The sequence below is a fragment of the Ictidomys tridecemlineatus genome, chromosome 7, assembly GCF_052094955.1.
Source record: "Ictidomys tridecemlineatus isolate mIctTri1 chromosome 7, mIctTri1.hap1, whole genome shotgun sequence".
Lineage (NCBI taxonomy): Eukaryota > Metazoa > Chordata > Mammalia > Rodentia > Sciuridae > Ictidomys > Ictidomys tridecemlineatus.
Window position 1 is genome coordinate 181,139,292 of NC_135483.1, and position 23,891 is coordinate 181,163,182.

At 46.3% G+C, this 23,891-nt stretch overlaps 3 protein-coding genes and 1 pseudogene across 8 annotated transcripts in view; 3 read left to right on the forward strand and 1 right to left on the reverse strand.

Moving 5' to 3' along the window:
• Positions 1-5,040, forward strand: part of Retreg2 (reticulophagy regulator family member 2) — a 24,052-nt gene extending 19,012 nt beyond the window's left edge. Inside the window, exon 12 of the transcript XR_013424318.1 lies at positions 1,890-5,040. The gene's annotated coding sequence lies outside the window, so the exon portion shown is untranslated. The remainder of the gene's footprint in view (positions 1-1,889) is intronic.
• Positions 1-6,236, forward strand: part of LOC101966726 (histone deacetylase complex subunit SAP18 pseudogene) — an 18,563-nt pseudogene extending 12,327 nt beyond the window's left edge. Inside the window, exon 3 of the transcript XR_013424320.1 lies at positions 5,179-6,236. The product of XR_013424320.1 is annotated as a histone deacetylase complex subunit SAP18 pseudogene (transcript). The remainder of the gene's footprint in view (positions 1-5,178) is intronic.
• A 7,355-nt stretch (positions 6,237-13,591) lies between these two features.
• Zfand2b (zinc finger AN1-type containing 2B) lies at positions 13,592-16,479 on the forward strand. 3 transcript variants are annotated; one of them, XM_005330493.4, is made up of 10 exons: positions 13,593-13,714; positions 13,841-13,913; positions 14,192-14,286; positions 14,506-14,637; positions 14,768-14,919; positions 15,090-15,185; positions 15,262-15,322; positions 15,409-15,476; positions 15,776-15,848; positions 16,071-16,479. In XM_005330493.4, exons 1-10 carry the CDS (start codon positions 13,646-13,648, stop codon positions 16,113-16,115), a joined length of 864 nt encoding a protein of 287 aa, XP_005330550.3. In that variant the 5' UTR covers positions 13,593-13,645; the 3' UTR covers positions 16,116-16,479. The 3 variants fall into 3 exon arrangements, with proteins under 3 accessions (XP_077874174.1, XP_005330550.3, XP_005330549.3); XM_005330492.5 differs by having other exon boundaries at positions 16,175-16,479; XM_078018048.1 differs by lacking the exon at positions 15,090-15,185 and having other exon boundaries at positions 13,592-13,714; positions 16,175-16,479.
• Positions 16,480-16,594: 115 nt separating this feature from the next.
• On the reverse strand, positions 16,595-23,513 carry Abcb6 (ATP binding cassette subfamily B member 6 (LAN blood group)). 3 transcript variants are annotated; one of them, XM_005330496.4, is made up of 19 exons: positions 22,689-23,513; positions 22,255-22,392; positions 21,714-21,894; positions 21,421-21,522; positions 21,056-21,239; positions 20,410-20,531; positions 19,811-19,920; positions 19,578-19,643; positions 19,292-19,417; positions 19,057-19,133; positions 18,908-18,971; positions 18,744-18,829; positions 18,490-18,547; positions 18,181-18,285; positions 17,713-17,887; positions 17,480-17,592; positions 17,155-17,249; positions 17,004-17,072; positions 16,595-16,873 (listed from the first exon to the last, which is right to left on the reverse strand). In XM_005330496.4, exons 1-19 carry the CDS (start codon positions 23,235-23,237, stop codon positions 16,762-16,764), a joined length of 2,532 nt encoding a protein of 843 aa, XP_005330553.1. In that variant the 5' UTR covers positions 23,238-23,513; the 3' UTR covers positions 16,595-16,761. The 3 variants fall into 3 exon arrangements, 2 of the variants coding, with proteins under 2 accessions (XP_005330553.1, XP_077874166.1); XM_078018040.1 differs by having other exon boundaries at positions 16,595-16,915; positions 22,689-23,504; XR_005725873.2 differs by lacking the exon at positions 16,595-16,873 and having other exon boundaries at positions 16,998-17,072; positions 17,155-17,325; positions 22,689-23,505.
• Positions 23,514-23,891: the final 378 nt, after the last annotated feature.

Here is a 23,891-nt window from a genome sequence, read left to right on the forward strand (position 1 = left end):
ATGTTTTGAGACAGATAATTCTTTGGTGGTCGTGGTGGCAGCTTTCCTTTTCATTATAGAAGACAGATTGACAGATTGCCACCCACTAGAAGCTGGAAGCACCCTCCAGCCCGTGCTTTCATTATAACAGCCAAAGTGTCTCCAGACGTTGCCAAATGTTCACTGGAGGCAAAATTGCCCTTGGTTAAGAACTACTGATCTAAATTAAACTATATAGAAAGACCACTAAACTTGGAATCAGGAGGTGCATCTGAAGCCTTGTAGTGCCACCTGTAAACAGATGTTTATAAACATACACTTCAAAATAATATGAAAATTACCTAGATGATCAGCTTCATGTCTGTTAGAACAATGAGATCAGGCAAACTTCACAGATCATTTCAGCCTTTATTCAGGAATGGGATGACACCTATGGGAATGGACCCACTTCCTGGTGGAAAATGAGCCATTGAACAGAGGAAGGGACTGGGCTTATATAGGTTATCCTGAGAAGTAGTCTAGTGAGCATATCAGTTTTCTTGGGCACTCAGGAATTTGGGATTGTTCTATCAATCAGTGAAGGGGTCAGTCTGAGTGCTTAGTAATTTGAGTTCTTGGGTCAGGGGTCTGTGCTTTACATCTGGAGAGAATTTACTCCAAGTAAGGTCAATGCCCCTCAGAGGCTATCACCTTAGTGTGATGAGACACCTCCTTCCTGCCTGCAAATAGCACCAGGGAAACATTTGTCTTGGGAGATGAAAGCTGTCAGTGCATGGCTTTCTTTTTTACTCCCCTTTTCTCAGCCACATTATTTTGGGGATTCTTCATTTTCCATATCTATTAATGTCTTTCCCTATTTCCTCCCCTAATTAGACATTTGAACCACACAGCAAGTATAGTAATTCTCATTCTTCTTCTTTGGCATTTGCACTTTACTTTCCACCTGGCCAACTCTTGACTCACTCTTCAAGACCAAGGTCAGGGAAGCTAATAGCAGGCCCCCTGAAAAGTACAGGTGTTTAGCCCCAAGGCAGGGGAAGGAGTCCAGATGGATTACATGTCCAGGGACCACCTCAACTTAATTAAGGATGAGGCTAATCCTGGATAAGGGAAAACAGAAGCAACCAATAAGTCTTTCAGGAGGTAAGACTGGGAAGTGGAGCATGCATTTGACATGTGAAAACAAGGTTTGGGGACCTGGGTAGAATGCAAGGAAGACTTGAACTCCTTGAAGACAGATTCCCAATGAACCATAGGGAGTGTTTGGGAAAGAGGGTCCAGGTAGCTTTGCTTCTCTTAATAGGAGACCTTTCAGACAGTGCGGGGTTTGAGTGAAAGACTGTACCCTGGCCTATTCATCCAGTGAAAATAAGGGAACCATCCAGGACAAGCCATGCCCCCATTTCCTGCAACCTACTTGAAGTTGCAAACAAGCTTCCTGGAAGCCAGGCTCAACATGGTCTTACAATCTAATAGTCCTGGAACACTGAAAAGCACTAACAGACGTTAACAAAATCATGCAAAAAGCCTGAAACACTGAATTTTTCCCCATTCTTTCCCCCCATTTTTCTCCCACTGTCTCAAGCAACACAATACCATTCCTCCATTTTTTGTTTCCCAGAAAGTCTCCAAATTTCATTTGTTTGTCTCCCTTCTCCAAGTCAGCCCTTTCTTCTGCAATCTTTCAAAGTGTGTGTGTGTGTGTGTGTGTGTGTGTGTGTGTGTGCGCGCGCGCGCGCGCGCACTTGCACCTGGTTGCTTTGCTGGGGTATGGAACTCATGGTCTTAAGCATCCTGGACAAGCAAAGTGCTCTACACTAAGCTGTATCCCAGTCTTCCAAATCCGTCCTTCACTTTCATATTTAAATTAGTCCTTTCCAATTTATATGATTCTAGCTCTACTTTCTCAGATTCCCAGATGAACCCATTGGGGCTCGCATCAGTACAAGGCCTGAAGCTGCCAGAAACACAATGCCTCATCTTCTTGGAGAGAGAAGGTTGTGAAAAGAAAGGCAAAGAACCGGGAGATGGGCGAGCAACAAATGAAAGATGGAAATCAGGCAGAGATACACACTAGAGATTATTTGTCAGACAAATAAAGGCACATCTCTCCATAGACAGAGAGACCAAACAGGCTTGGGATTCAGGACTTTCAGGGGGCAGGCTCAGAGATTAGAGCTGGGCGGGTCCCAATGCTGGAGGTGAAGGGTTGGGTAAGCATGAGAGAGTAGTGAGCCTTTCTCAGAAATGCCCTTGGGTGGGAAAGCGAAAATTTTCTTAAAATGGTGGCTGTCACTTAAGATGGCAATCTAGATGCTAAGCAAGGACCATACAGGTGGGAATACTCAGATATTAAAGTTTCATGTCACAGAACATAAAAAAAACCCAAGCCAGGTACAGTGGTGGCATACCTCCGTAATCCCATTGTTCCGGGAAGCTGAAAAGGAGAATCTCAAATTCAAGACCAGCCTGGGCAATTGAGCAAGACCCTGTTTCAAAATAAAATAAAATAAATTCTAATTAGAATAAGTTATATTCCATGCATTTATAATATAACATTCAAAATAATGCTATTGTTATGTATATCTAAAAGAACAAATAAAAATAAATATTATAAAATATTTTTAAAAGGTTGGAAATATAGCTCAGAGGTAGAGTACCCTTGAATCCAATACCCAGTACTGGGAGGAAAAACTAAAGAAAAAAAATGTCTGGATGTCCCTCACTACAGGACTTCTCTCTTCTGTTAGTAGCTCTCCTTATGGTTTTCTAGATTCTGTGTTTTTTTTTTTTTTTTTAATATTTCTCTCTCATCCATTTTCTTTCTGCCATTACTATTGACAAAACTTTGAAATCCCTGGACCAATAATCTAGTTTTCTGATATATATTTTCCCATTCCTTTGTATTTTTGTTCTATTTTCTAAAATATTTTCTCAGATTTACATTGCAGGGACCGGGGTTATGACTCAGTGGTGGAGCACTTGTCTAGCACCTGTGAAGCACTGGGTTTGATCCTCAGCACCATATAAAAATAAATAAATAAAATAAAGGTATTATGTCCATCTACAACTAAAAAATAATTTAACATAAAATTTACATTGCAACCATTCTTCTGAATTTTTCATTGATAAGAGCTTTCCTTATCTTCTGAGTATCCCTTTTTATAGTTTCTTGATCCTGGGTGTTAGGTGAAAAATCTGCTCTCTGAAGACATTATATTAATTATTAATGTTATATTTATCATCATTATTATAATAGTTACATTTTAGCATTTCCTGCATTTTGCTGGTCCCCTCCCCCATTTGTTTCTTGACTTTTTTTAAATATATTTTTTTAGTTGGAATTGATTTTTTTGTTTTCTTTATTTATATGCGGTATTGAGGCTCAAACCCAGGCCTCACACATGCCAGGCAAGAACTCTACCTATGAACCACAACTCCAGCCCCTGTTTCTTGACTTTGATCTCTTTCACAGTAGACTTACCTCAAACCCTGGTTTCCTCCTTTATACTTAAGCAGAGGCACTTCTTTAAAGGACAACTGAGGGCTGGGGATGTAGGTCAGTGACAGAATGCTTACTGCATTTGAACCCTGGGCTTGATCCCCAGCACCCCAAAGAGAAAAGAAGGAAGGAAGAAAGAAGGAAGAAAAAGGAAAAAACAACAACAACAACAACAACTAAAGGCCAGCTGAATGTTCTCTCCAACTTGTTTTTTCGGCATCTTCTCTGCAGGGAGATGTGATAGAGACGACCATTTTGTTGAGAACCTCCAATGCCAGTATCCATGAATCTTTTCTCTTTGTCTGGCAGCTCCCCAGAGTAGAATTCCCCAGTCTCCAGCTTGGGTGGCAGTGCTCTGAAGCCAGGTGAACGGAGGCTGTATTTTCTCTTCCTGTCCACCCTCACTCATCCAAGGACCCCCGTCTGGTTTACTCTCTGCAGAGAGTATGCCTCCTGCCTTCTTTGGGGGTAGGAGGGAGAAATAACCTGTTTTCTAAGCTAGAGGAGGGAATCTGAGAATCTAAGTGCTCATTAGACAGACTGTACTACAGTCTAAATATGGTTTGTCCCTTCTGAAACTTATGCTGAAATTAAATCCTTATTGGGGGTACAAGTGGTAAATCACTTGCCTAAATGGGCAAGGCCCTGGGCTTGGTTCCCAGCAAGAGAGAGAAAGGGGCGGGGGAAGAAATTTAATCCCTATTATGAGATACTATGAGTAAGGCCAAGTAGGATCCTTACCAGCTGATTAGGGCTCTCTCATGGTTGGATATAAGCTCCCAAAACTCCTGTGTTAATGCAGGAATACTCAGAGATGAAATGATCACATTCTGAAATCTGTAACCAAATCAGTCCATCCATTTGAATGGACTGATTGGGTGGTAACTCTTATAAGGTTGCGCATGGTTGGAGGAAGTGGGTTTCTGGGCAGATACCTTGAAAGGATGCCCTCTTTCTCTGTGTCCCTGAACCCAACATAAGTGGAACATCTTTACTCTCCTGGGCTCCTTCCCCATGATGTACTACATCTTGGGTAGAGCAATGGAGTGGGTCATTTATGGACTGAGACCTCTGAAAATGTCAGCCTGATATGAATACCAGAAATATTAAAGGATTATTGACTGTTGATTCTATTAATGTGTGTGTGTGTGTGTGTGTGTGTGTGCGTGTTGGATAAAAGACTATAAGCAATGTGCCCATGATATAAGGTGAACTGCAAAACTTAGATTAAACTGCAGAATTTAGACTTAAGTTAGTGATGTAAGATTCTACACCCAGGGTGTACACCCCAGACCTCACCCAGTTATCAGCTGCAAGCACAAGTGAACTAGGACTTAAAAACCCAGACTTCTGGGAGGGCGACAGGACTAATAGGACCTAGACTGAGAAAGAAGGCCTGTACAGACCCCTTCAGTCCAGATTGAGTTCCAGAGACCCAGACCTAAGACACGTCACAGGTGAGCATCTGGGACCCTTGGGTGTAGACTCAGTTAGGACTTAGAATTAGGATGTGTCTTAAGTGTGATAAGCATCAATAAAATGGGTTTGATTAAATCTAACTGCATCTCAGACTGAATCAATAATAAGCGCTGGTGACACAGCTCCAAATAAACTTTTCCTCCTTTTAGTTGTTCTTGTTGGCTATTTTGGTCAAGGCACACAAAATTGACTAAAACAGGCTCTGTTCTCCTGAATAGATAAATCCATCCATTCATTAAATGGGTTATCTCAAGAGTGGTCTGCTGGTACTCATGCTGGCTGCCAGAGTCGGAGGCTAGGGCGAGCGTCTCGCAGGCCCTTCAGCCTTCGGAAGATGGCGAATCACACTTTACCCAGGAGGAAATTAAGAAATAGCCAGAGAAGCCAACTGACCCAGAGAAGACATGCCCGCTGCTACTTTGAGTCTTTACCACCAGTAACAAGGCGACCACCACCGAACGGATGAATTCTCCTGCAGAAACGTACCCTCCAGCGAGCTGCAGATTTATACTTGGATGGATGCAACTTTGAAAGAACTGACTTGATTAGTAAAAGAAGTCTACCCAGAAGCTAAAAAGAAGGGAACACACTTCAATTTTGCAATTGTTTTTATGGATCTTAAAAGACCTGGCTATCAAGGAGAGTGGCAGCACCATGTCAGGCAGGAAGAGGACTGACAATTTCATGACGTTGCAGTTGCATAAGTTCCAAATAGGAGATTATTTGGGCATAGTGATTACCCCTCCCAGTCGGGCACCACCTTCTTCAGGGCATATGAGACCATATTAAATTTTATTTACTATCTCTCAAATTTATTTTTCATCCAGTTATGTAAAATAAATTTATATATTCTTTCCTCCTCTGAGTTTTTGCCATTAAGCCTTTAAATTCTAAGCAAATTGTAATGCATCTATTTAGGAGTTAGATTTGGATGTACTGTGGGTATGAATATTAATAGAAAGTCTGTATTTTTCACGCCTCTGTGAGGTATGAAGAAAAATGCTCTTAGCATTCTGTGTAAACCTATTATTAAATATATGTGTACAATAAAAAAAATAAGAGGAGGCCTGTATAAAAGCCAGTTTGGTCTTTCCTGTGCTTCCTGTCTCTCACAGCCTCGGGACTCTGCCAGCAAGAAGGGCATTAGCACACTGAGTTCATTCCTCAGCACCACATATTGTAAAATGAAGATATTGTGTCCACTTAAAACTAAAAATTAAATATTTTTTTTAAAAAGGGCATTATCAGATGTGGGTCCCTCAAATTTGAGCCAGAAATATAAACCAAAATAAACCTCTCCATAATTTACCCAGTGTATTGTGTTATTAGAACTCAAGACTAAGACAAACTTTAAACACCCTTCTGTTTTCAGCCCTTCCTCCCAGCCTACCTTCACAGGTGTTATATTCTCAGTTCCTGAGACTTCCCACCACTCCAATTCCTCAGTCTACACTGGCTTGATACTTAGGGTTCAGTGTCCTTAGATTCCCCAATCAGTTATCCCTCTTTGATTAGCTTTCCAGCTTCTAAAAATGGTCTTGTCATACTTCCCTGGATTGTTTCATTTCTGTTCTTCTTACTCCTTTCCTAACATTTTGGTGTGGACTGGGGAGGAAGCACACATAAAATATCTACATTCAATTGGCCATATTTATCACAATATTTATCTGCCACCTTCACGGACCAGGTTTCTCTCTGCTCTATATGTGAGGATGAGCTATAACATTTGGAAAGCTCTTGCATCCCCTTCCTCCTGCCAGAACACTTTTGTCATCTTGTCTTCATGCAGAACACTCACTGTGTTCTCCCATCCTCATTTCGGGGCATTACTTGCTCCCATTTATGTCCCATAACCTTCTGCATATCTATTATAGTATAGTTTTCATACTGGGGGTCATGAAATCAGTGGGTCATAAATTAATTCAGTAGACATTAAGCAACATTTATATTTATATTGGTAGGACATGTAAACTGTTTATCTTACTGTGGGTCAAGGTTGAAAACAGTTTTTTTTTTTTTTTGGCAGCACTGGGCATTAAACTTGGGAGCATTTTACTTCTGAGCTACCTCCCAGCCCTTTTTATTTTATTTTGAGATGTTATCACTAAATTGCCCAGGCTGGCCTTGAACCTGTGATTCTCTTGCCTCAGCTTCTCAAGTATCTGGGATTACAAGTGTGTCATCACTCCTAGCTAAGGTTGAAAACATTTGAAAACCACTGTATTATGCATGTCTCACTTTTTTCTCCCCAGTACTGGGAACTGAACCCAGGGCCCTGCACATCCTAAGCAAGTGCTACATCCCTAGCTCTTTTTAAAATTTTTAATTTTGAGACAGGGTCTTACTAAGTAGCAGAGGCTAGGCTTGAACTTGTGATTCTCAGGCTTTAGCCTCCCCAATAACTAGGATGACAGACACAGGACCTCCTCACTTTGAATTAATTGTTTCTGTGTCTTTATTAACAAAAGCTGAATGACTTGGAGCCAAAAATCATAAATTATCTGCTTTCCCTATGCCCAAGGCCTAATATAACATTTGGGTTGAATTGAACATTCAAAATCACTTTGTAGCCTGTAAAGTCAGATGAATTTGAACTATTTGCTTAAAGTAGGAGTCTAAATTATTTCCCTAGAGAGCTAGGGCACCTGAGGACAAATGACTGAAGATTGTCACAAAGACTGTATACCACACTCCAGAAAGCAAGGCAGACCTAAGCAGAGGCACAGCCATGCTGCCCTACTAATCTCCTGGGACCTGAAGTCAGCTCCAATCAAAGAGCTTCCCCATCCTGGTTATCTCACTTAGATATTTAAGTACCTTCTGCTGGTAGGTGTTTGATTATTGATAACCCATGAAGTGATTTTCTACACTTTAGGAAAATCATAACTTATATGTCCTCTTCCAGTTGTTTAGAAAGTTAAAAGAATAGATTTTTGGGAGATGATGTTGTATTATGGAAAGGCATAGGGTTTATGTCAATACAAAAACCTGGGTTCAGATCCTAATTCCGGAAGCAAGTAACCTAATCTCAAGCTCAGTATGTGTAGGACTGGGGCCAAGACAACCTTGCTGGCCATCCTCATGTTGACCTTGTCTACTTTAAACCTGCTAAGGCTGAAATAAGAGATGTTTGGCCATGACTGCACCTGCTGATTTGTAGAGAAGCTGATGTCTGTTGTTTCAGAGAGAGACTGCAGCTCAGTTATCCAGAACTAGTGCACAAAGCTGCTTAGCAGGTCTGGGTATGCTTTGTTGATCTACAATAAAAGAGACTTAAGCACTCTTCAATTGTTAATTGATATCTTTTGGAACAGCTGCACAATTTGCAAAATGTTATTGGATTTCCCTCAGTGTCCTCCTTTATTCCTTTCTTCAGGAGGCAAGGAAATGAAATCTAAACTATGTATTGGGAAATGGAGACTTTGGTTTGTGCATCATTCTTCTTAAATCTGGGGAAGTCAATAACATCCAGTGAGAAAACCTTGGAGTTTTTGTTTGTTTTTTGGTACTAGGGATTGAACCTAGGGATGCTTTACCACTGAGCCACACCCCCACAAACACTTTTCCCTTTTTATTTTGAGACAAGCTCTTGTTAAGTTGCTTGGGTTCTTGCTAAGTTTCTGAGGCTGGCCTTGAACTTGAGATCCTGCTGCCTCAGTCTCCAGAGCCGCTGGGATTACAGGTGAGCACCCTGGGCTCTCAGTCAACGCAAATAGCTATCTGGACTACAACCCATTAGTCAGAAAAGGTTTTGCAGAGAAGAGATATGTGAGACCTTCACTCTCTTTGGTGGTCATGGGGTCTCTGAGGTGAGGTAAATTATGGCAGATAAAATATTCTGGCTCCAGAGAAGGGAATGTAGCTCAGTAGCAGAGTGCTTAGAGTGCTTGCCTAGAATGTGTGAGGCCCTTAGTTGATCCCCAGCACTGGAAAAAAAAAATCTGGCTTATACTCAAGAGAGAGCTGCAAACAATTTTGTTTTCAAGTTCTCCAAACCTTTGGTTATCTGTGCATTGGTAGCCTGGAGCAGGGAGAGGGGCAGTGTTTGACTTTATTATGTCTGCTCCATTCCAAGGTCCCCCAATGGGAAGCCTTCAGTTCTAAAGCTGCTGACGAATGTTAAGATAAACAAATGAAGAAGTGCAATTCTTGAATCCAGCTGATCACAGTTTGACTTGAAAATAAGTATTTAAAATCTAATATTTGTTTATTAAAACAAAGGACTGGGTGTATGGCTCAGTGGTACAGCATGTGTTTGATTCCTAGCACCTGAGGGGGGTGGGGGGGGGCGAGAGAGAGAGAGAGAGAGAGAGAGAGAGAGAGAGAGAGAGAGAGAGAGAGAGAGAGAGAGAGAGAAAGTTTGCAGTATTTTTTTTCTTTCGTACCCATATTGTTATATGCTTTACCATGGAGAATGAAGGCAGTTTTGGCTTAGAACATTTTTTTTCTTCAAACTACAGGTTGCAACTCATTAATGTGAAGGTGAAATGGGAAGTCAACAGTGTATAGCAACCAGCATTTTTATCAAATATAAGGTCAAGTACTAATTTCATGACCGTGCATGTGTGTGTGTGTTGGAAATAAAATGCAATTCCTAATACGGGTAATGGTTAAAAAAGCTTAAACAACACTAACTTAAATCATTTAAAGACATCCCTGGGGCTGTAAAGAGAGTTGCAAAACATCACTGCTTGGTGTATGATGATTAAAATCAGTGTTTTGTCCTTAAGGAAGGGAGCTGGGAAGTGGTTGCTGGATACACAGTGTGCCACAGCAGGATATTGACAAAGTGGCACTGAATCCTGTTGTTCTTATCCTCAAAAACCATGAGCTAACATAAATGCCTTTCACAATTTTGGCTGCTGTGTGACTTTACATGACCTAACACCTGTCTTATTATTTCAAATTTAGGATGGTCTACATAGCATAAAAGTCATTCTTTAGATGCCTTTATGACACTAGTTGTCTCCCAACTCTGTTTTCCTTCACTGACATAATCATTGAAATTTTACCTGGGCATGAGGCCACTTAGTTAAAGACTCTATTTCCTACTTCCCTGGAGCCAGGTAGATCATATCTACTAAACACCGGCCAGTGCAAGATGTGCAGAAGCGATTAATGCAGACTTAGGGTCAGGCCCTTAAATGGAAGAAGTGTGTCCTCCCTGCACCCCCCGCCCCCCCCCCCCCGCCCATTCTGCTTCCTTATCTGGAACCACAGGTACAAAGACAATCATAGGGATGGAGCAGTAACAAAATAGGAGGCACCTGGGTTCCTGACAGGTATTGTCATACCAGCCCTGAATTATTACACAAGCAAGAAATTAAACTTGTTTGTTGTTAAGCTCTTGTTATTTTGAGTTTCTTTTATAGCAGTTTAACATATATCCTACCTAGTACCCTCTTCTTTTGCCCTATTAGTTAAATAACAGTGGATGTCTGAGGATAAAGTACATAGACATTTAGTATATCTGATTTTTATTTATTTATTTTACAGTACTGGGAATTGAACCCAGGGCTTTATGCATGCTAGGCAAGCGCTCTGACACTGAGCTACATCCCCAACCCCGTGGTGCACAGACTTTTTTTTTTTAATATTTATTTTTTTAGGTGTAGATGGACATAACACAATGCCTTTATTTTTATGTGATGCTGAGGATCAAACCCCGGGCCCCACCCATGCTAGGCGAGCGCTCTACGGCTGAGCCACAGTCCCAGCCCCATTGGACTTTAAATCACACTTCCACACAGAGAGTGTTTGCTTTTATGTCTGCACTCTGACACCTGCAGGCTGAAGATCAGATAGGTCAGAAAAAATAATTCTTGCCAGTAACATATGCTGCTTAGATTAGTTAAACCCTATTGGGAAAACAATTTAAGTATAAAAATGGTCAAATATTACCAATTTCATGTTTTAATCTAAAACAATGGATGCAGAATTTCATATATGAAATATATTTTAAAATGCAGATTCTGGGGCCCAGAGCTTCTGAATCAGTAGGAAGCACGTGAAATAATTCATTTTATTTTTTGGTACTGGAGATTGAACCTAGGGGCACTCAACCACTGAGCCACATCCTAAACCCTTTTTATTTTTTTTATTTTGAGACAAGGTCTTGCTAAGTTGCTTAGGGCCTCATTAAATTGCTGAGGGTGGCTTAGTACTTGGGATCTTCCTGCTTCAACCTCTGGAGCCACTGGGATTACTGGCTTTGGCCACCACGGCCAGCATTTGAAGGAGTTCTGACACAGATTACCCATGCACCACATTTGGAAAACACTAGCTAGAATATTCTTAATGTATCTGGAATGTTTCTTGAATGAAGTGTGGGCATATTAGATTGGTTGCTGCTTTATTTTAGGAGCCTCAGTTTGAGTCTTTTCAACCTCAGCATACTTTGCTGTTTAACTGCCTCCAACTCCTCCTGTATGGGGTAGTTGTTTCTCTCCCTCTCTCTCTCTCTCTCTCTCCCTCTTAGTTATTATTATTATTATTCTGGTAGTGCAAGGAATTGAGCCCAGGGCCTCACACATGTTAAGCAAGCACGCTACTACTGAGAGCTATATCCTCTTCTTTTGAGTTGGTGACTCTATCCCCCCATAAATCTAGGCATGGGGATAAGTTAACAGAGGAAATAAGCTCAAGAGTTCAATTGCCCTCCAGAATGGAGAGATAAGCTAGGCTACAATTGAAAGTGAGGGCAAGGCCAGGTGGCGAATGCCTGTAATCCTGGTGGCTTGGGAGGCTGAGGCAGGAGGATCTCAAGTATAAAAGCCAGCCTCAGCAACCAGCAAGGTACTAAGCAATTCATTGAGAGCCTGTCTCTAAAATAAAATACAAAATAGGGCTGAGGATGTGGCTCAATGGTCGAGTGCCTTTGGGGCTTAGCATAACACACTTGCCTGGCATGTGTGAAGCACTCGGTTTGATTCTCAGCACCACATACAAATAAATAAAATAAAGGTCTATCAGCAACTAAAAAAAAAGAAAGAAAAGAAAAAGAAAATGAGGAGCCAGTCTCTTAGTCTTTATTCTTTCAGAAAAGCTGAGGCTGTGCTTTGAAGTGGACTCATGGCCCCTGTCCACTGTAGTAGCAACTGAAGTCAGAAATGGGTCTGGCAGATATGACTGCTGCATCTAGCCAATGAGATTCATAAAGATATGTCAACTACAACTAAAAAATAAATACTAAAAAAAAAAGATTGAGCCTGTAACATACAAGCCATCTGCCATATAACCACACTGTCAAAGGAACCAAGAACCAGGAAAAAAGACTTTTTTTGAGGTGAGTACCAGGGATTGAACTCAGGCACTTGACCCCTGTGCCACATTCCCAGCCCTACATTGTATTTTATTTAGAGACAGGGTCTCACTGAGTTGCTTAGTGCCTTGCTTTTGCTGAGGCTGGGTTTGACCTCAGATCCTCCTGTCTCAGCCTCCCATGCCGATGGGATTACAGGCGTTTGCCACTGTGCCCAGCTGGAAAAGAGACTCTTATCTACAATACCTCTGACTAATGGGACACTTGAGCTCCATTAAAAAAAAAAAGTTGATATTGTAGCTTACACCCATGTATTTAAGTCATGTAATTATGTGACTCTTTTTTCTCCTCTCAAAGTCTATGAACAAAGCTATGGCTAACCGCCATCACTCACTGATTTCACTTGTCTCTTTTAAGATTGTTACAAGTCATTTCACTATATTAATCCTATTGCTCAAGATTTGTCGGAATCTCTGGTCACAACTTGAAGTCAAAGCTAATGACATGCTGGAGACTCTATCCAGGTGTGCACTTAAGGGTCCTCTGCCAAGGGGATTCAGCTTTCGCACAGGCCCCTTAAAAGGACAATTTCTGGGCTGGGGTTGTCACTCAGTGGTAAAATGCTTACCTAGCATGTGTGAGGCACTGGGTTAGATCCTTAGCACCACATAAAAATAAATAAATAAAATAAAGGTATTGTGCTCATCTACAACTATAAATTTTTTTTAAAAAAAGAGAACAATTACTGAAGAGCTCAGTGTTCATAAATTCTGAGATTTCACATACAAGTCTGAAATCTCTTACAGACACTGTTAGGTGTTGGGACCTGACAGAGAATAGACATGGTCCCCAACTCCCAAGTATATTTATGTGTGCAGGGGTTGCAGAGCTGATTACAGTGAGGTGCGATGGGTGCTGGAAGAGAGATGGCATAGAAGGTGCGCTTCGCTCAGAATGAGAAGAGTCAGAGAAGTCTCAGAGGAAGGCATCAAAGCTGAGACCTGGAGGAGGGATCTGTAGTTCTGGAGAGGGATCTGCACTGCAAAGAATTATGAGAGCTGTCAGCTCCTGAAGAGTAGGTAAATCTTGGACATGAATGAAATGGCCAGCGGGAGGGCGTGGAATGAGAATCTGGCCAGAGACTAAATTGTGAAAAGCCTGATTCCAGACTATCCCAGCCAGCCCTTGTCCCCAAAAGAGCATTTGTCCTCTCCGTCACCGTTCCTTCCGCTCATCCCTGAGGACTGAGAAAGACCCTTCCCGGAGTTACAGCAGAGCTCAGGATCCCAGACCGGTGCGTGGCAACCCACGACCTCACACTAGAACCCAACTCCTGGACCAGCAGGGCGAGAGGCGGGGCTCTGATGGGTCTCTCCCGACTCTGCCCTGAGACTGCGCGGGCCGGACGCGGGCCGCCCTGCGTGATGACGTCATCGCGCCCGCGCGCGCCCAAGGAAGAGTGGGAGCGGTGGACCGGCAGCCCAGAGGCTCTGGTAACGCAGGCTGGGAGGGGGAGAGGAAGGGGCGGGACCAGGAGCCCCCTCCTGAGTGCAGGGTGGTGGTCCAGATCCGGAGTGAGGGTCCTAGGGAGGCTCAGCCCTCGCTTCTTACCCCGGTAGGCTCCGCCCGGCCCGGCAATGGAGTTCCCGGACCTTGGGGCTCACTGTTCCGAGCCGAGCTGTCAGCGCTTGGGTGAGAGGCGGAGCGCGCGGGGAGGAGGGCGGAGCAGAAAAGGGCTTGGGACTGCAGGTGGGGTGAGAAGGGAGGGGTGCGGGGCTGGCAAAGTCAGAGAAGGGCGGAGCTCGAAGTTGGGGGCGGTGGCGAGGGGGCGTGGCAAAAGGTATTGGACTAGGGAAGGGGTGCAGTGTGTTGCCAATAGGGTGGCGTTTTTTTTCCCGAGTGGCAGCCTTGAGTGAGAAGAAAGGACAGCCAGGTCCTGCTAGACCTACAATCCGATCCACTTCCTGCAGATTTTCTGCCGCTCAAGTGCGATGCCTGCTCAGGCATCTTTTGTGCAGACCACGTGGCCTACGCCCAGCATCACTGTGGATCCGCTTACCAAAAGGTGAGGGAGGGCGATCGTGAGGGTGAGAGGGGGCAGATGGTGACTGCATTCAGAATCTCCAGAATCTGTCCTACATTTTCCCTGTTATTGTCTTTTTGAGGCTCAATACTGGGGAACATTTGGTTTTCTTGTGCACTAGTGTGTGTGGGGGTTATATCAAAGTTCTTTCAGGATCAGAGATTTGTTGCACTGGGAGTGACAGTGACTCCTGCCCTATAGGATATCCAGGTACCCGTGTGTCCTCTGTGTAATGTACCTGTGCCTGTGGCCAGAGGGGAGCCCCCTGACCGGGCTGTGGGAGAGCACATCGACAGAGACTGTCGCTCTGATCCAGCACAGCAAAAACGCAAGGTCAGTGAGTGAAGGGTTAATCGTGATCCAGCTGGGATTACCAGTGCCTGCAAATCTAAACAGTGAACTCCAGTGATGGGGCTGGAGAAGGGGTAGAATCTCAGACTTAAACTTTTCCAACTCACCTCAGATCTTCACCAACAAGTGTGAACGCTCTGGCTGCCGGCAGCGGGAGATGATGAAACTGACCTGTGAGCGCTGTGGCCGAAACTTCTGCATCAAGCACCGACACCCACTGGACCATGATTGCTCTGGGGAGGGGCACCCAACCAGCAAGGCAGGGTAATTGTTCAACTGATTCGATCTATATTACTACAAATTGGGAAGCTTCAACCCTGTCCTCATTGGCCAAGGGAATCTTTTAGCTTCTTTTTCAAACTAGAGTTACTCATTTTCTGATTTCCTGGGTAAGACATGTTCTTAGAGGCATGCCAAGACTGTCTTCCCTACAGACTTGCTGCCATTTCCAGATCACAAGGTCTGGCTTCTTCTGCAAGCACCATTCCTAGCCCAAGTCGGACCTTACCTTCCTCTACTTCTCCCAGCAGGTAGGCTTGCCCATTTCTCCCCTCCCCTTTTTCTCCTTCACATCTCTAATCTCAGTCTCTTATATGTCTGCCATAGAGCCACAACCCAATCTCCGTCCCGGACAGTCCCTCCAGTGATTACTTTGCAGAATGGCTTGGTGAGTTGGGCAAGGTTGGATGGACAGAAGCAAACCCAGGTAGAGAGTAATGTCCAAGGAAACTTGTATTATATCTTCCTTTGTAGAGTGAAGATGAGGCTCTGCAACGTGCCCTGGAACTATCTCTGGCAGAGACCAAACCCCAAATCCCAAGGTATCTATCTACTCTGGTGAGAGAGAGAGAGAGAAAGAGAGTAGGACATAGGCAAGGGTTCAGTCTGGAGGGAGGGGAGACCACTCTGACCCAATACAAAATAATAAGAACTTGGACTCAAGATAACTTCTGACCAGTTCTTCCATTGCCTTTATACAATGGGGACAATACTGGCATCCATCCTGGATTGCTATGAAGACTGCAGTAATACCTAGAGGTGCTCAGCACCATGATGCCTAGCAGACTGGATGACTGAATTTTAGATATTACTGTCATCCAACTCAAGTTGTTTCTCTTAGTTCTCAGGAGGAAGAAGACTTGGCTTTAGCTCAAGCACTGTCTGCCAGTGAGGCAGAATACCAACGGCAGCAGGTATGATAGTGTGATAAATATGAGGCCTTGAGCTAGTAGGAAGTAAGAAGCTGTGTATAGGGGGTATTCCTCTACGTGCTGGAGAGTGCTGGGATGATGGTTATCCTTTTGCTTTCAGTGTGACCCCAGCCGGTGCTAAGTTCTGAAATGAGGTCTTTCCTCTTTTTTCCTTGACTTTTGTACCCTCTCTCCTCCTCCTCCTCCTCCCCCTCCTTGCTCCAGGCGCAGAGCCGCAGCTTGAAGCCGTCCAACTGCAGCCTGTGCTAGGGTCCTGGGCTTGGGGAGGGAGGCTCAGCTGAGAAGGACTGTGGCCCTCACACCTCCAGGGTACACAGAGAGAGGAGGCGCACAGCAACCTGGAGTGCAGAGAGAAGCAGAAGTGAGGCGGAGGCCGCTCCCAGGAGCACCAGAAGGCTTGCCGAGCTGAGCCTATGAAAGGTCCTGCTAGCTCTTCTGCTGCAGGAAGAAAGTAACTGAGAACCATTTTCTGGTTGGGCTCTTGGTGGGTGCTAGCCAAGCCCCACTCTCAGCCCCTTTCATCATGTCATCCCTTTGCCTGGGGGCTGCCCCACATAGGTAGTGGGCAGGGAGGGGCCTGGAAAGAATAAAGACCTTGGCAGTTAATAAGATATCCAAGTGATGTGTGTCTTTTCCTTCTCTAACCAAGACAGTAAATGTCAGAAATGCTCTGTTGACTTAAGAACAGAGGTCCCTCACAATGCCCCACAGACAAAGCCACAGTGATCTCGCACATTCCACACATTTATTTTCCCAAAAAGTACTTTTCTAAAAGGCCCCTTTCCCTCATAACAGCTAGCACCAAACCCCTGACCAGGATGAAATAAGCCAGGGAAAAGGGACACACCTTATTCCCATGAGTTAGTGTTCTAGAGGGAAGAAGCCACAACTTTTGTCACTGAGCCATGGTCTGGGGCTTAGTGTCTTCAGAGGCTTCTTCTTGTCCCTGTTGCTGCAGCTGCCACATATCAGCATATACCCCACCTCGGGACAATAGTGCCTCATGCCTGGGGTGAGGAAGCAAGTGTGAGCACCAACCGTAAATTTCACTGTAGAGAAAGTGGGATGAGAGGACAAAGGGGACAGCAAGGGACCCCCCCCCAGAAGCCCCTCCCCTGTTCATCCTGTGTGTCTCACCGTCCTCTCTCCACAATGTAGCCATCTTTAATGACAAGGATCTGATCAGCATTGACCACAGTGGAAAGCCTAAAAAGTCAGAGATCAGTTATCTGCCACTGTACCAGAAGTGGCCCACACTGCCAGCCACCCAGGTCTGGTAGTCCTGTACCTGTGTGCCACCACAATGGTGGTGCGGTTGGCGCACACTTTGGCCAGAGAAGCCTGGATGGCCCTCTCATTAGATGTATCCAGGGCTGAAGTTGCCTACAGAGAGGGTCTGGGTAAAATGTCCCTGCCACCCAAAGATCCCAATGGGAGGAGGATGCAGGCTGCTTGCTACCTGCTTGCAGGAAATAAAGAGTTTGGGCTTGAGAACCATAAAGGATTTTGGTGAAACAGATGGGTGATGCCAATGGCAGGTGGGAAAATGCCTAGCAAAAGTGGCTTGGGCACAGAGAGGGAGAACAGAGGGGAGAAGGGTACTGGGGCCTCACCTCATCCAGCAGAATGATGTCTGGAGCTTTGAGAATGGTGCGAGCGATGGCAACTCGTTGCTTCTCCCCACCGCTTAGCTTCAGTCCCCGCTCACCCACCTGGGTCTCGTACCCTGTGGATATGCCCACCTCCCTCAAGTCACATATAATAAACTTAGTATCTGTAACCAGAGATCAGAAGCATTAAGAGGACTACACTGGGCAGGGGAGGGGACTCTGCAGAGGTACCTCACCTTCAGGGAATGTCATGATAGCATCATGGATGCCTGCAGCCTGTGCAGCAGCCTCTACCTCGTTGTTCCCTGCTGTGACACGGCCATAACGGATGTTGTTGGCAATAGTGTCATTGAAGAGGACAGTATCCTGGGGCACAACTCCAATGTGGGATCGGAGAGAGGTCTGGGTCACCTGGGGCCAAAAGACTATATATCACACCCTGTGAGATCCCCTAGGCCTGGGAAGTAGAATGGGATGGCAGGAAGCACAAGGGCTAAGAGGTCCAAGATTGGAATCCTGCCATCACCATTGCAAATGCTAGCTGGGTGGGCAAATCATTCACCCTCTCTCACCTCTCGCCTCTCTCCATCCATAGAAATAAATATGCCGCCACTGCTTTGCTTTCCTGGACCACTACAGAAGATGTGTATCATGTATTCTACACACAAGCCTCTAAATTATAGTCTTGTCCCCAGTAACCTTACCTGTGAAATGTCCTGCCCATCTATTCGGATACAGCCAGAACTAATGTCATAGAAACGAAACAGAAGGCGCAAAATTGTGCTCTTCCCTGCCCCAGATGGGCCCACCTGTTGCATTGGAAACACAGGGAAACACTCAGGTCCACTCAGGTCTTTTAAGGCTCCAACAGGCAACCAAAACCCACGAAGTCTATCACATTCATTCCTGTTGCATTATAACAAGGCTCTGACTCCTAGTCTGGGTCATGAGCCACAGGCACTGAATGAGAGAAGCTCAAGAAGTATGGGCCAAGTGGCTGGGTGTCTTCTCACCAGGGCCAGTGTCTGTCCAGGCATCACAGTGAAGGACACGTCCTGCAGGGTCTCCCGCCTGCAGAGAAGTATGGGAGGGTCAGCAGGCTATTCTAATTACTAGAGCCACTACTGGGTGATGCCCTTCCCCACCTAGGCTCTCTTCCTTGGTAGTGGTAAGCTGCAAAGCCAAGGTTCAGAGCAGGACCAGGGGCAGGAAGGCAGTGTGCAAATGGATAAGGGGAAAGGAAAGAAGGCAAAAGAGGAGGGCTCACCCATTAGCATAGCTGAAGTGCACATTCTCAAACTCAATCTGGCCCTTTTGAAAGTGAAGGGGCCCTGCTCCAGGAAGGTCCGTCACCTGGCAGAGTGCAGCCAATGAAAAAAACTCCAGACACAAGAAACAACCCAACCAAGCCCTACTCCTCTCTCCACTCACTTCTGCCTCCTCTTTCAGTAGGTCAAACATGTTCTCCATGTCAATGAAGTTGGTCTGGATCATCCTGCAAGAAGGGTGAGGGTTGGGGTTCCTCTGAGGAGCTGGGAAATAGCAACACACACATCAAACAGGTGAGAGCCAGCAATTACCTGTAATAGGTGCCAAACCAGTTGAGGGGCATGTATAGTTGGATGATGTAAGTGCCAAAGAGCACAAAGTCTCCAACCTGTGGAGACCCAGGGAAGCCGACAAGTTATAGGGGGTCTGCAGGCTGCTCTTCCTGTTGCCCTGCTCACTTCCCATTCATGGGCCTGGAGGCTCAGACACAGGCCCCAGGCCCCTCTCTTCCCTGACCCCACTCTCTTCTTCCAGATTCTGCCTCACCTGTAGCTTCTGCTCACTGACAAAGTATGCGCAAAGGAGGGAGCCAGCAAGGAGACCAAGTCCAATAACCAAGTTCTGGGTCTGATTCAGTAAAACCAGTGAAGCGCTTGACTTCCACTCCAAACCCTGAAGGTAATGACACAGGAGCGAGGAATGTCAAATACACGCTGACCATCACCAAATCCCAAACTTTTGATCTCAGCACCTGGACTATACTACTCTCAGCCCTGACAATACCCAGATGACCAGCCTACTGCTCTTAGGAGGCCATACCTCACATCCTCACCTGATACTTTATGATGGCTTCTTGGTAGCGCTCCACTTCATAACCCTCAGCATTGTAGTACTTCACCTGATGAAGTCAAACAGCACACAGCACTCAGGTCACTCATCCAGATTCCTAATCCCCCTTCCTGATTCCAAATATCACTAACCCTAGGTCCTCGTCACCCCAGTGGTCTTAGCCACCCTCCTCCACATTTCTGTGCCTCTCATCACTGCCCCTGAGGCCTCCCTTACTGTCTCGAAGTTTAGCAGAGAGTCCACTGCTCGTGCCCGCGTGGCATTTTCCTGTGTGTTCATGGCACGGCGAAACTTAGTTCTCCACTCAGTAACCACGATAGTCAGGACTGGAGGGTGACAGGGTAAGGGGCAGGGAGAATAAGTCATCATCCTCAACAACAAAGTCTAAGCGTCGATGTCCACTACCTGCCATACATACTAAACCTATACTAGGGCCCTGGGACCCAGACTCAAGAGGAAGGCAGCCTTAAGCTTGCTGAGGAGAGAAGCTTCGTCTAAGATATCTTTGCAGCTTACTCGAAGGCCTATGAGTGGAAAACGTCTTGAGGTAAAGGCAAAATGCATCTTACTGCATAAATGAGTTTCTCCTTGACCTGAGGCCACTGGAGGGTGTGACAAGGATGTCCCTCCCTGGTCCTTTATCTAGGGTGAACTAAGGTTCAACGTGACAGAGCAGGAAACCTGCCCACCATGCCAGGAGGAGCCATATCCTAATCAAGTCCACCAATCCTCAGCCTCCCCAAAGTGGGTAGTGATGCTCATGCCAAGGAAGCCCTAGATAGTTCAGAGAGATGGTTTCACCCAGCTGTACTCACTGAGGTAAAGACTCATGCACAGAAACACAATGAGGCCAAACCAGGCATTGAAGAACATGCTGAAGTAGATGATGCCAATGATGATGTCAGCCAGCGTGGGGATGATGTTGAATACCAGGTAGCTAAGAGGGCAAGTCAAGCGACAAAAGGTTGGTGGCTGACACCCAGCAACCCTACCTCTAGGAGTTTTAGTGTAGTGTTTTGTTTTCAACAGCAACAGACTGGAATCAATCTAAATGTCTTTTAAGAGATACAAAGCTAAATAAACCATGGCATGCCCAAATCACAGAATTTTCTATAAAGTTATCAGTTATGGTGAGTAGCGGAGATCTTCATGCATGGATGAAAATATACCCCCATGAGGTTTTGTTAAAGGAACTCTAAGAACATCTATGTCCTAAAAACCTGATTTAGGAAAATTTTCCACAGTATATTAATTCTGTGAGTCTGCACAGATATAACTGAGATCTCTTCTTGTCTGCATTAAGTTATTATGACAGCAGTGTATATATCACTCTTATGATTTATAAAACAAAACATAAACCAAGTGAGAGGGGTAGCAGGTCAGGCAAGGTCTATTCTGATAGCTCCTCTACCCCTGCTTCAGGGTCCCACCCTCCCAATGCCCTTTCCACTCGTGTAGCACCTGAGCAACCCTGTGACACTGGATGTGCCCCGGTCAACAATCCTCAGCACCTCCCCAGTGCGGCGACTCAGGTGCCAACGCAGTGATAACTCGTGCAAGTGGGAGAAGAGGCGTAGCTCCACACGCCGCGATGTGAACTGCTGCACCCGGATCCACAGGAACGTGCGCAGGTTGCTCACAAAGCCTAGAGAGCAGGGAAGCCTCAATAGGGCTTGAGGCTGAGGGATGTCAGCCCAACACTAAGATATAAAAGGTCTAAAAGCACAGAGGGACCTGGGAAAGGAATCCTCAATGAGGCACAAGGGTAAGGGAATGCCTGTGGGAGGGATTGATGCCAACCAGAATGAGTGCAGGGTCCCACACACCTGTACTGCCAGTGCCACCACCCTGGAGGAACTTGAGGAAGACATAGGTGGTAACAGTCCAGGCCAGGGAACTCCAAGAGGCATTCTTAGTCAGCAAGTTCACTATGGAAAAAAAAAGGTCACTTGGGCACCCGGGATTTGCTTCAGGCAAAACTGCCCCAAGCTGTCCTTTTCTGACCACCTAGCTCCCACTGTCCCACCTCCCTCTGTCCCATCTCCCTAGGTAAGAGCCACCTCATCCACCAGGCCAAGGAAGAACCAGCAGGCTAAGCTGTATTCCTTCTCCCCCTCACCAATGTCTCTATAGAAGATGGGGACCAACACATTGAGTGCTCGGTCCAAGCCCATGAGCCCCAGACAGATGAGTACAACCAGCTGCAGAGCTGGACTCCCCTTAGGCCATAGGTAGCCACTCAACAGGCGAAGCTTCCTGCCAAAGTCTCGCCAAGTAGACTGTTGGTCTGTCGAACCAGCCTAGGATGATAACACACAGAGGAGAGAAGCTCAGAGATAAAGAAACTCACTAGCCAAAAATGTTCCATGGAAAAATGTATGGGGATATAGCTCCAAAGTGTCTGATCAATCTCTTATGGGATTAGAAAGCTACTACTGGGTCACAAATTGATGTTTGGGAAAAGAACTAACTCTTTTTGGGGAGAGGGAATGATGACAGGGAATTAAATAAAGATAGACATCTGGATTCAGAGGACTTGGAGATGTAGGTCAGCAGTAGAGCACATTTAGCATTCAGGAGACCCTGGGATGGAAACCCAGAGTGCATACACGCATGCACACAACACACACACATCTCAGGACTCAGAAAACAAGGTGTACCTGGTTCCTTTCTACATCTTGGTCTTCTTCAATAACCTGCAAGGTGTAGGACTGGGGACGAAGACCAGGGGCCCAGAGCCCCAGGACAAACAGCCCTCCAGAAACCACATATCTCAGGACCCACAGACCAAACTGAACCTAAAATGAAATGTGCACAGAATGTGAATGACACTAAAATCTCGTTAACTACTTCTCATAACACTGAGCCCTCCTCAGGAGCCCAGCACCTAACAGGCTTTAAAAAAAAAAAAAAACCACAGTGACTCAGCACAGGCACGCCCCACCAGCTGGCTATCAGCACCCAGCAGGAACCGGTCACTCCTTTCTTTTTTTAAGAGCCATCCTAAAGTATGGAGCCAGTAAGTCCACACATGCAGTACTTCTTCCCAGGCCCTGCCATTAGTGCTTCCCATTCTCTCCACAAGGACCCTCACCTGCTGACCCTGGTCTGCCCTTGCCCACCACCACTGCGGGTTGTTCCAAGACACAAGGGCCAAGTTCTCAGCTGCAAACGCCACCGTCCAGAGAAGCAGGAGAGCAGGACTGTGCCTGAACTTGATCCAGACGCCCATTGCGAGACTCTGCCGTGCCTGGCTCCGTTCCTTCACAAGCAGCCACAGGCCAAAGGCACTGGCCACACTCTCCAGCACAGAAGCCAGCAGCAGGTAGCCTGGCAGCCGGGTCCCCCGGGCGGTGCCCACCCGGCCAACCAGACCAGCCAGTGGCAGTGCCACCTGAAGTGTGGCCAGAAGCAGCTGCAGCCCGTAAGGAGCGATGTGGGGACCAGTCCCCCAAGACAAAGCGTCCGCGCTAACGAGTCGCTCCCGACGCTTGCAGGGAAGAGCCAGCACCAAGGCCAGAGTCCCAAGGGCCATCAGTGTCGAGGATACGAACGTGAAGAAGAAACAGGGACTCAGGCCCCCCTGAGCCCAGGTCGGACCCACGGGCCCTTCGGCCTCACAGTAGTTGCCCACAATCACCATGACAATATGTGGCTGCTGGTCGAACCTGCAAGCACTGTGGGACCGGAGAACCGGACTGGCCGCTCAGGGAGAGGCACGGACGCCGGGGTGTCTTGGGTCATGGAGTCACCCGGAGCGAAACTGCGGGGGTCTTGGGAATGGACGCACATGGACCTGCCACACCGCCCACTCGCTTCGCGCACGCGCAGCCTCCACGCACTCACGCAGGGCACGTACGCCGCCTCCGCCCGCAGCCCAGGACCCTCCGGCCAAGTGTTGGCGCACAGAAACCCAAGGTCAGATTCGCACCGCCCTCTACCGCAGCGGCCCCCACCCTGTCCCGCCCCGCCCCATCCACTATACAGAGTCTCTATTGGCCAAATGTCTCTGGAGGCAGGGGGCGGGGAAGAACGAGGCACGCGAGGTGGGCAAAATAGAAGGGCGGAGCCAACTTGATCCTGTGCTCAGCGCGGGAAATCTGACCGCACGTCCGACGCAGACCTTGACCTCCACCGAACTGTGGGTCAGAAGCAGCCCTTCAGCTTACTCGGCAAGCTCGGTGTATTCTAGCTGAGGCCTGGGCCCACTTGCTACCAAATCCCGCCTGGTCTCCAGGGAGTAGGAGGAATCGCACGCACCCCACTCCAGGACCCTAGCTGCACGAGATAAGCCACG

Coding starts and splice junctions, on each gene's coding strand:
- Zfand2b (XM_005330492.5), top strand. CDS start 13,646: ATGACGTCATCGCGCCCGCGCGCGCCCAAGGAAGAGTGGGAGCGGTGG. Junction 13,715..13,840: donor CCGGCAGCCCAGAGGCTCTG/GTAACGCAGGCT, acceptor TTACCCCGGTAG/GCTCCGCCCGGCCCGGCAAT. Junction 15,477..15,775: donor ACCAAACCCCAAATCCCAAG/GTATCTATCTAC, acceptor TGTTTCTCTTAG/TTCTCAGGAGGAAGAAGACT.
- Abcb6 (XM_078018040.1), bottom strand. CDS start 23,237: ATGGTGATTGTGGGCAACTACTGTGAGGCCGAAGGGCCCGTGGGTCCG. Junction 20,532..21,055: donor AGTGTCACAGGGTTGCTCAG/GTGCTACACGAG, acceptor TTGCCCTCTTAG/CTACCTGGTATTCAACATCA. Junction 17,073..17,154: donor ACCATTGTGGTGGCACACAG/GTACAGGACTAC, acceptor CTGACTTTTTAG/GCTTTCCACTGTGGTCAATG.